The 11,928-nt window shown below is 36.4% G+C and overlaps 1 protein-coding gene across 1 annotated transcript; it reads left to right on the forward strand.

Moving 5' to 3' along the window:
* Positions 1 to 323: 323 nt before the first annotated feature.
* LOC140970592 (uncharacterized) lies at positions 324 to 10,559 on the forward strand. Its single transcript, XM_073432387.1, has 5 exons — positions 324 to 749; positions 9,078 to 9,247; positions 9,289 to 9,295; positions 9,514 to 9,766; positions 10,474 to 10,559. Exons 1-5 carry the CDS (start codon positions 324 to 326, stop codon positions 10,557 to 10,559), a joined length of 942 nt encoding a protein of 313 aa, XP_073288488.1.
* The last annotated feature ends 1,369 nt before the right edge of the window (positions 10,560 to 11,928 follow it).

Here is an 11,928-nt window from a genome sequence, read left to right on the forward strand (position 1 = left end):
CATATGATTGCTGACTCTTGTAATCATCAGATATTCCTCCTTGAAGAATTCCAGAACGAGGTAGTACTTCGACTGATCAGATAGATGTGTCAGAAACTCTGATGGAGACACAGTTGAAGAGATTTCAGTCATTTCTACCGCTGATTTTGAAGGGTACTGAGACATCTGAGGATTGTGAGAATTGGTTAGATGATATAGAGATACTGTTTGATTCACTTGATTATCCAGATAAACGGAGAATTAAACTAGTGCCCAATCAATTACAAGAAGTTGCAAGAAGTTGGTGGATCGCAACCAAAAGAGTATTAGAACAGCGGGGTACAATGATCACGTGGAAAGTTTTTAAAGCTGAATTCTATCGAAGATTTTTCCCAGGATCGTATAGAGAAAACAAAAGAGTAGAGTTTGAGAATTTGAAACAGGGCCAACTGAATATTGAAGAATATGTTGCTAAATTCTCTACCTTATTGCGTTTTGCTCATCTTATAGCTGGGAATGATGAAGCTGTAGCAGATCAGTTCATCAATGGATTGAATGCTGAGATAGTTGCCGTGATGAAGATAGAACGACCCCATCATTTTGCTGATGTTTTGAATAAAGCAAAAAGAGCTGAGGCAATTTTGATTCGAGAACTAGGAAGGTTGGATGTGAGCCGACCTCAGATACAGCAATCCCCTCTTAGAGTTGATAGTGACAGTACGAGCGGGAAGCATGATTTGCTGAAAGCTCGAAAGAAACAGTTTAAGAAGGTAGGGAGTGGACCGAGTGGTTCATCTAGCTCCAGTGGTTCTAGCCCGAGTTATACTGGAGTTTATTGCAGAACCTGTGGAGGGAAACATCCCACAGAGCAATACCAAGGAGTATTTGGTAGTTGCCATATTTGCAGACAGTCCGGACACTTTGCTAGAGTTTGTCCACAGAGAGGTTCCCGAAGATTTCAGGGAGCAAAATCATCTGGTTGTAGTGACCGAGGAACAGACCCAGGAGGCACTTGATGATATAGTGACAGGTAATTATTCTTTTATGAGTATCTTGCGTATGTATTAAGAGATATTAATACATCTTATACATGATTTTGTACGAATTGCTTCGAGACATGCTTTATCTGTTGGGTCTGTATTTACTGTNTTCCCTCCACAGGTTCTGCAATAAACTCCAGTATAACTCGGGCTAGAACCACTGGAGCTAGATGAACCACTCGGTCCGCTCCCTACCTTCTTAAACTGTTTCTTTCGAGCTTTCAGCAAATCATGCTTCCCGCTCGTNATAGATTTTGACCAGGAGATGGTAAGATTCGGACTTGAAATGGCCGAAGAATGAACAATGTACGGTAAGGATTCTAGATCTAGAATTCCTTTGATATCCGTATTATTGATGATTCGATGAATATCGAAAGGAGTGGAGTTATTCCTTATGCATTCAATGATTACTGAAATTGACTATACCATGAGTTGATTTGCCAGTAGCAGGAGAGTTGCTATAGTCTTCCCAAATGAGATTAGAGATTTGCCTTCTATCAGGGAGAATGATTTCAGCCTTGATTCGATATCAGGTACTGTTCTTATTTTAGAACTCGGTACAGAATGACACTGATGGGATTGAAAGAATTGAAATATCAGTAGAAGAGTAATGGTTGAGAGTTATATTTGATTGAGTGCTTATCTTTGAGATACTTCAGTCCTGTTTATGGGTTAATGAATTCTGTGTTCAGAGGTATTTTGATGATTTTATGCCGTTTATCTATGATGTTTTGATAGATTCGCAGCATATGATTGAATTGAATATTTTGTATGAACTGAGATATGATATACAGAAGCTGTTCAGATATGAATCTGGATTGAGACAAATTGTATTCAGAGTATGTGATATCCGAATCTGGTATACTGATTGATATTGGAACTGTTAAGACCATGATCAGTGGCTGAGAACAACATCGATATCAGAAATTCATATTTGCCCGAGTTTAGCAAATTATTGTATATGATTGTTGTTTTGAAATTGCTTGAGAATTGTTATTGTTCTAAAACAGTAGGAGAGACAGATATATTGTTTGGGGGACATTACATTCGAAGATGATATAGCAGGTGATTTAAACAACGTTGAAAATGTGATCGGTTAGTCAGAATCGACAGTGACAGTATTGTCAGAAATTTCGTTTTATGAGTTAAATAGATCAGTAATAATGGTTGATATTTTGAGTCTGATCCGATATTGCTGTTGTTCTAAATTCGTGTTTGATACAGATTGTTGTATATTGTTGCAATTATATACAGTTCAAACCGACACAGAGCATCGATCAGAGTAACAGGTATGTGACAGAATCGTCTCCTTGTGCCGAGTCTTTCAGATTTATACAACAGAATTCAATATCGATAGTCAGAACAGGGTATCGAGCAGATTATCAGGTAAGTAATATTGTATTGTATGTTAATAACTGATTTATTTGTGCCAGATATTTCGAATTTGAAATGACAGACATTGTCATATATGCGCAATAATTGATTCAGTGTACATCCTGATAGCAGAAAATGTCTTGATAGAAACAGATGAGATTAGATATGGCAGAGTTTGTACTGAATTGTCTGAATCGTCGACAGATGAAGACAGAAAGATAGAACCAGGAGATTGGTTATATCGATTATTGATTCCTGAATAGAAATGGAAGTACATTTCTATGAATTTCGGGATGAAATTATCGCAAATCTTTCTACGATTGTAATACGATGTGATTATGATTGATAGATTGCTCGAAGTTTACATATGTTATTTTGTACAAGACGACGTACAGATACGATCAGACGATTGAGATTTATGTCAGAAAAGGGGTCAGATTGTATTGAATGCCCAAATTGATTGTATCAGACTGTGACGTTAGGTTGATTTTGTATTTTTGGCAGAATATACGATGAGTTCTTTTGTATAGCACCCACAGACCGACGGAGAGTCGGAGTGGAATATCCAGATACTGAAAGAGATCAGTAGAGCTGTAGTGCTGGATGGTAGCACTTTGTGATTGATTGTAATACGATAGTTGTCAGATGAGTATTGCCACTGCGTCAGAAGAAAACGAAGACAACTCAGAATAGATCGATTAAATATGCCAACGTCGGATGATGACTTTTGGTATTTGAGGCAAAGATTGAATATATCTTTGACCGGGATTAACCGATTTGATAACAGATGCAAATATTAATTTGTTAGGAGCTGTTGATTGGTATATATGGATGTTGTATAACCAGTATTTTGCGATTGATTCTATCACAAGTTATTTCGAGTGGTATGATGAAATTATACGTCTTGAATTATGATTCTAGATTGAAATCAGAATCCGAGATGAGACAGAAATTCTAGAATTGTTTTATAGAGGTGAATTCTCTTTTAGCTTTTGTATCTATCTCCTTCTTGTATCAGATATGGTATCTGATATGAGTACCGTGACATTCGAGTTGATTGTTTGGGATTTCGAGGACGAAATCGATTCTTAGAGGGGGAAAATTGTAATGCCCAAGATTATATCACTGTACTTAATCCTGAATTAATTTCAAGAATTGTAATTAATGAAGATTTAAGGGGTTAAAGTGCAATTAGTGGGATTGGAATGAATTTGAAAAGAAAGTGCATGAACATGAGTGGTGGGCAGAGATTTGGACGCACATGCGCGAGAAGATGCGCGCATATGCGCAAAGGGCAAGTGTGCGTGACCAGAAGGTCTCGCGCATATGCGCGAGAAGTATGCGTGCACATGCGCGAGCTGTTTGGGTCCAGGATATGCCGAGGCGAAGACCTCGCGCATATGCGCGTGACAGAGCGCGCATATGCGCGAGAGGTTCGAACAGCCACCTGCGAGAACAGAGATTCTCGCGCATATGCGCCGAGAAGGTGCGCGCATATGCGCGAGCAGCAGAACACTTGAGAGCCGAGACCAGTAGGTCTCGCGCATATGCGCCGGTAGAGGACGCGCATATGCGCGAGACGTGTTGCTCAAAGAGATGAGCCACTTGCCCCTTGACCATGCAATATATATATATATATGAAAGCTTATTCCTTCATTCCACCGAGAAGAAAGGAAGAAAAGGAAATTGAGAAAGCTTCTGAAATCCTTACGCCTTTTTATTTCGATCCGTCCGCCAGATTTTGAATCCGACTTTAGTACTGAGTTCCTATCGACGCAGGCTACAACGTGACGTAAGTTTTACTACGTTTTGATATGATTTGAAAATATTAGGTTCATGGAATTGAATAGAATTCATATATGATGTTCTTGACATAATAAACATCGTAGAATTGAAACCGGACTGAAGAATAGATACCGTATGGAATTATTTTGATTTTCGGAAGGAATTGATTCAGATTTGATATCATATTTGTATCATTACTGATTATGAATTGAGATTTGATTATTGTTATGTGTTCTGGATTTACTGATCAGTATATAATGGAAGTCAGATCGAAAAACAGACTGTGTATGAAAATTTTATGATTTTCGGAGTTGATTGGATTGAGATGCGATACCAGATTAAATTATGAGTTGTACCGTGATTGATTTTGAGTTTTGATAGTATATCTGTGATGTTGAGATTGACGGAGTTAGCGAAAATGTATTGTTATGCCGTCGAAACATCAGTAGATTGGTATTGATCAGATTCAGTATTGATTGAGATGGTATTGTTGTATCGTTGACATTGATTAGATTATGTTTTGATTTGAGTATTGATCAGAACAGGTTGAACTGAGTTATATACTGATATTGTATCTATTCGATATTGTCATTGCCAGATTGGGTATGGCCAGAGTTGAATTCGAGACTTCGTCTTCGTCGGACCGAGAAGATAAAGGTATAAATTAATGTTGAGTTGGGATTGCACAACTCGAGTGAAGTTTGACTCGAGTTTCCCTAAATCACATACTTTACTTTATTGCATTGATAATTGCAATTAATGAATGAATTGATATGCTTGTTCTATTGATATATAGATAGCAGGTATTAAATGATTGTTCTTGTGACAGAAGTGCCTGATAGTGATAGAATCGTCACTGGCACATTGCACATTGTCACAGGATAGGAATATGGCAGAAGTGCCATAGTCTTTGACAGATAGGTCAGGACATCGGACGTTTGGTCATGTCGAAGTGGATAGAATTGGAGTTGCTTCTATTACTGATGTTCGATATGGAAAGGGCCAAAGTCTGTGAATAAGAACGTACCACCACCCCGATCGGAAGTGTAGGTGGGTGTATGTTCTTACTCAGATCGGGATCCCTAGATTAGGACTGAGTCGAGTCTGAGAATCACGGCGAGTGATTCATTGATTGCTATTGATTTATGTTCCTGATTTTGGTAAATGTTTAGAATATGACTTTTTATTGATATTAATCCATGTTTCGGATTGTGATACATGCGACGAATACTTTATTCATGTTTTGATTAGGATGCATGTTATGAATATCTTTTATATGCTTTTACATTGATTATATGATTGCATGTGTACATGGTTTATACTGAGAATATAATTCTCACCGGAGTTATCCGGCTGTTGTCTTGTTTGTATGTGTGCATGACAACAGGTGGGACAGGATCAGGGTCAAGAAGAGAACGCGACAGGACTAGTTAGAGTGGAGGCTCCGGACTTGGATTAGAGATAGGGTTGGACACTGGATATTAGATGTTTAAACCTAAGTTGAATAAATGTATGTGGTACAGGACTTGTACTTTTATATACTGAGATGTATATATGTTTTATTTCACTACGTTCCGCAATTAAAAAAAAAAAAATTTTAGATCCTGTTTATTATAATTGATTAAATTGTCCCAATGATGATTAAGAATATGATTAGCGTCCGGGTCCCCACACTAACCGAGCTCTGGCCCCAACACGTGACCCAACAAGCCCCCTATACATGAAACCCGAACCATCATGGTCACTTGACAGGAAATATTTGTACCAGCTTGTTGCTTTGATTTGCAGCGTGTGTGGTGTGTTCCTAGAACCCTTAAAATCGTGTAAAAAATCCCTTGATCATAACCTAACATCATGGCAGCCCCTTGATACTTATAGAACATGATTTGGAACATAAAACCATTACTTTATCTCATGTATATGCAAAAATCCGAAAATAATAATAAGAACACCATGCTTTTCATCTAAACGTAATTAAAAACGATAATACGATGTGATAGAAGAGAAAAAGAGATGTATGACGTGCCTTTGAGAATCCAACACCGATAAAATTTACGTCCCAGCGTATAAAATTACCTCAAAACTCCTTATTTTCAAAAAAAAGAAAAAACATCATTCTTAATTTAAATAATTAAAAACAATTGTTTAATAAAAATATTTTACACTTTTTAACCCTCGGTCTCCGTTCCTCGATCGCAACTCGAATAACCTTTAAAAATACATTTTAATGCAACCATGTAGAAAATTTAATTTAAATATGCACAACATAATTAATTTATGTAATTACAACATTAAATTAAAATACACAAGGAATTTAATAATTTGCATGCATGTGGTTCGCGTGGACCTTCAAATTTTCGGGGCGTTAAATGTCATGCCGAGATCGTATGTCTTATGTTTTACGAACGGTTTGAAACAACTCTTAAATTCACAGGTTGAAAACGGTCCTAAATTGCTCCAAATTATCGCCACAATATGCCTCACTAGCACGTAATTCATATAATGAACATAAAATTAACAATTTATTCTCCAACTCTTAAATTCACTGGTTGAAAACGGTCCTAAATTGCTCCAAATTATCGCCACAATATGCCTCACTAGCACGTAATTCATATAATGAACATAAAATTAACAATTTATTCTCCTTAAAAATATATTCATGATCAACATAAAAATTCTTATATTCATTCATGCTCTTTTGAAACCACCATCAACCAACAAATAGTAATAATACAAATAGGATATACTAAATGCACTATCTATGCAATCATTTAACTCATCACATGAATTTAATTCTAATGCATACAATTCATTTCCATGAAAATGTCTCATCAATTTGATAACTTTTGAAAACTCAAAATCAATAATGTTTGAATTTAATTCATGCAATATATCAGCATTCTCAATTCTATGTCACTTAGGCAAAAAAGTGAAATCGCAGTCATACCTCCTAAATATCACATGTTCGACCCGTTCTCCAAACCCTCGAAAACGACAACACAAGGAATTAAGGTAATGAAGAAAGTTGTAAGGCCCAAGATTATATTATTGTAATCCGACGTTATTTAATTGACAAATTGATGTGATCATGGAAGGACAAGCTCCGAGGAAGACGTGGGAAGGCATGAGATACGTGGGAAGACAAAGAGTCTCGCGCATATGCACGAGCATTGGACGCGCATATGCACGAGAAGTGTTGAATGAAAAAAAAATGACACATGTCTTGCCATGCATATTAACATGTAACCAACCTCCATCCACTTCAGAATGTTAGCAGCGAGAATCGAGACTTCCATGGTTAATATCCTCAAGCTTCTTCATATCTTAGGATTTTGATTGTGCAAGATCCGGCCATCTGATTTTCGATCCGAGCATAGTTCCGTGCTTCTCTCGTCAAGAGCTTCGAAGGGACGTAAGTTTTATTACTTTCCTGCATGGTTCGAAAATGTGGTATTGGAGAAATTATGATTTGATTGATATTATGTGTTCTTGAGATTATGGTAAGCATATAATCGAAACAGAATCGAAGAACCGACAACATATGCAATTGTTATCATTTTCCAGCCTATGTTTGAATGGGGTTATGCAGATTTTGGAGTTGTGGGTTGTAATTGTTATTGGTTATGAGTTGTGGTTGTATCCATTGTTGTTTGAGTTGCCGGGTATCTCGAAATTGCGTCGTTAAGCCGTCGAAATTTAACTAGATTGAGTATTGATCAAATCAAGGTTTGATTTGAGTTGTATATTGATGTTATGCCTCTCGAATATGTCATTTCAGATTTGGTATTGAAGGCATCGAACTCGAGAATTCAACTTCGAAACCGATAGAGGAACGAGCAAAGAAAGATTTAGATTGGTTGCGTCAAACCAAAAACCGAGAAAAGAAAGGTATAAATAAAGGTTAAACCGGGAAAGATAACTCGAGAAAGATATAACTTGAGTTCCCAAAACCACATACTAAATTGTTATTGCTTTGATGTGTTTGAAATTCTTGAAATTATATGCTTAGTCTATTGAGTTATAGAAAAGTATGTATTATGAGATAGACATCTTGGATGAGTCTTTGGTAGAACTGCCAAGTCACTGGACGTTTGGTTTATATCGATGAGCTGAGGAGAAAGATCGACTTCTATTGTAGACACTCAATATAGTTGGCCGAAGTCCGAGAATAGGAACGTACCACTACCTCGAATGGGAGAGTAGATGGGAGACTTGTTACGTTCTTATCAAATCAGGATCCCTAGACAAGAGTCGAGTGAAAGATTCAGAGTTCAAGAGTTTGATTTAAAACTTTGTCTCTATTTATGTTCTTCGACTATGATACATGTTGTTTGACAAATGTTTTATGCTTTTGTATATGCTTATATGACATGCATGTATACATTGTTTATACTGGGAAATATATTTCTCACCGGAGTTATCCTGCTGTTGTTGTGTTTGTATGTGTGCATAACAACAGGTGGGACATGATCAGTGTCGAGAAGATGATGAAAGATCGAGATTAGAGTGGTGATCCGGGCTTAGACATAGATCTAGTTGTTTACCACTTGTTATGTGGTTTAGAAACACGAGTTTGTTATGAATTTATTTTGAACAAGTTTTGCATCTTTGATCATGTTGTAGATATTGAACTTGAGCTTGTAAATTGAATAAGAAAGAGCATAACTTGTTGTAGTATTTTGGACACTTGTTTATTAGGTGCTCGACTTTAAAAAAAATTAAAAAAAAAATTTCGACCTAGTTTATTTAATTGATCCATTTAATCCCAATGATGAATTGAAGAAAATGAGTTAGCGTCCGGGTCCCCACAACAGGTGGTATCAAACACTCTTTGGCATTGTTCTGTTGGATGTCTTCCTCCACATGTTCTGCAATACACCCTTGTATAATTCTTGCCAGAACCAGTCTATCGACAGCCAGGACACTTTGCCAAAATCTGTAGTTCAGGCTGATAGACGACCATCTTCTGCTTATGTGTTGCTAGATACTGGTGCATCCCATACTTTTATCTTTGAGCGAATTGCATTGAAGCATGCTTTTCCTGTTGAGTCTTTATCTGCTGTAGAGTGGTCTTATATCAGTTAATTCTTTTAGACATTGTATGCTGCAGTATGACGGTAATGAGATAGAGTTAGATTGTATTGTACTCGGGTTGTCTGATTTTGACTGCATTATTGGTATTGATATGATGACCAAGTACAGAGCGACCGTAGTTTGTTTTCAGAAAATTGTAAGATGCAGGCCTGAGATGGCTGATGAATCGAAATTTTACGGTAAGGGTTCCAGAGCTTGAATTTCTTTAGTATATGCTTTGTCTATGACTCGATTATTGCAGAAGGGAGCAGAGAGATTCCTTGTGTATTCAGTAGATGTACTGAAGTCGAGCCCTTCATTGGCAGATTTGCCAGTGGTATGTGAGTTTGGTGACGTCTTCCCAGACGAGATTCTGGGTTTGCCTCCAGTTCAAGAAATAGACTTCAGCATTGAACTGATACCAGGTACAGTACCTCTTTCTAAAGCTCCATACAGAATGGAACCGGTTGAACTGAAAGAATTGAAAGATCAGCTAGAGGATTTACTAGCCAAGGGTTACATCAGACCAAGTGTTTCTCCTTGGGGCGCTCCAGTACTGTTTGTCAGAAAGAAAGACGATTCAATGAGACTCTGCATTGACTATCGGCAATTGAACAAAGCTACGATAAAGAATAAATACCTTTACCTCGTATTGATGACCTATTTGATCAGTTGCATGGTTCTTCTGTTTATTCCAAGATCGATCTGAGATATGGATATCATTAGTTGAGAGTTAGAGATTCTGATATATCGAAGAAAACTTCTTAGGCCAAGATTTCCTAAGAAATATTCTACCTGTCCTGCAGAGAATTCTTGATATCTCTGAAGACTAGGATTTTCTCTCATTATATATTGTACAATGTTATGGGATATTTTTTTTTGACTAAAAAAATCAGATAATTCTTCTTGTGTTTCGTGTCGAAACACTTCGTCTTCAGTCAGCTTATGATTTTGTTCCATCAGATTCTTCCTGACTGAAGAATTCTTCTTCAAAATATACATTCGTCCGAGGTATTATCCTCAAACTGATATAATTGAATAAGATCTTGGTAATAAACTTCTACTTCAATATCTAGGGTCGGATCGAAGCGTTTAATTTCTCTTTTTTTATTTTCTTGACAGTTAGTTTAAATATGACATCTGGATCCACATGTCTAGCAATTACAATCTTTAAAACTTTCATTAGCTCGGATGGGAGCTCTTCTAAAAGTTTTCTTTCTAGGCATTCTCCCCGTGCTTCGAGATGTACTCGATGCTTGGGAAGATTTCCTACTTCTTGTTGGTCCGCTTCTTTGCCCAGATTTGTAAGATCTGGCTTTTTGTCTAGATCATACTATTCTTGGTTTCCAAGAACTTCTTCTACTTCTGGTATAAGGATAAGTTATAAAGCTTTTCCTCTTCTGCTTTTGTGGTTTACTTCCAATAGTTATTGGAAAATTATTTTCTTTACAACACAAATGAGTACGTTTATTAATATAACTTAAGCATTTGTAATTATTTTGTAATACTGTCATGTGACACCATTCTGCCAATTTGCCTTTGAGAACAGAGGCTCTTCGTGCTAACGTGTTTGGATTACCCGGGACATATTCCCTAATTAGCATTTCTCTCCAGATACTTGGCATGTTGGCGAAGAAAAGTTGAATTGCTGTATTTTCTTGGACCTTTGAATTCCATATATATTAGTGAATAACATAATATATTCGTCCTCCAAACATATGTCATGTAATTCAAGACTATACAGAGCTTGAGTGTATTTATCTTTCTTCTCTATGTTTCTACTATTAAAATACTATCTCTGTAAATTGTACTTTAAATATGGTAGCCATTCTTCAGGCTATCTTACTAAGAGACTCTCCAGCTAAGACTGATTCTTTGGTTTATACCTAAATCATGTCCCAAGAAATTTTAACTGATATCATAAGACTCATTTCTAAAATTTTAATGAATCATTCTCAATTGAGATCAAGTGTTCCTGCTGCAATTCTCATAGTTGATGTCCAGTCATTTATGAGATCTTCTTTTTTTTTTGAAGTCCAGTATATAAGTTCAAAAATAGATTTCCCTTATGATGTTTGGTGCAAAGAAATTTGATTTTTCCTTGACCTTGTTCCTGATGGGTATGCTTCTCCACATTGTCTCCCAACTCTTCACCTCCCCATGCATATTATATTATTTGGGCATGTAACATTTACAAAGCCCATGGACTTTTATTTTAAATATCTCAAATACATTTGAGACTATTTAAACTTTACTTGATTTTACTCAAGCCCACTAGTTAAATAATTATTTTCTATTGGGCTCTACAAGACCCAATAATATTTAATTAATTCAACACTTGAATTAACTTAATTATTTGGACTCTACTAGGCCCACTAATGTTTAATTAATTCAACACTTGAATTAATTTAATTTAATCCATAATAATTTTTATGAAAATCACAATTTTCAAATACATTATTTATTTGGCCAACTTTTAATTTAGGAACACTTCCACAAATTAAAAGTTACATTTCTCTCATAGAAGTCATACTTATATTTTTCCTTACGCTTATAAACTCATTTATAAGCCGTTCAACACATTGAACTATTTTACTTCTCAACGGGATCTAGAAAGCTAGTACTTGTGTGGTCCTCAATGGTTCATTGATACAACTAGCCGTGGGTTCACATCTCC

Source organism: Primulina huaijiensis, unplaced genomic scaffold, assembly GCF_012295235.1.
Source record: "Primulina huaijiensis isolate GDHJ02 unplaced genomic scaffold, ASM1229523v2 scaffold9577, whole genome shotgun sequence".
NCBI classification, from domain to species: Eukaryota; Viridiplantae; Streptophyta; class Magnoliopsida; order Lamiales; family Gesneriaceae; genus Primulina; species Primulina huaijiensis.

What these genes read in the sequence shown, in the direction of transcription:
- LOC140970592 (XM_073432387.1), top strand. Translation starts at nt 324, where the DNA reads ATGATCACGTGGAAAGTTTTTAAAGCTGAATTCTATCGAAGATTTTTC. An exon ending in GAAAGAAACAGTTTAAGAAG is followed by an intron (nt 750 to 9,077) that starts GTAGGGAGTGGA and finishes AATTCTTGCCAG; the next exon opens with AACCAGTCTATCGACAGCCA. An exon ending in AGAGGATTTACTAGCCAAGG is followed by an intron (nt 9,767 to 10,473) that starts GTTACATCAGAC and finishes TTTTCTTTCTAG; the next exon opens with GCATTCTCCCCGTGCTTCGA.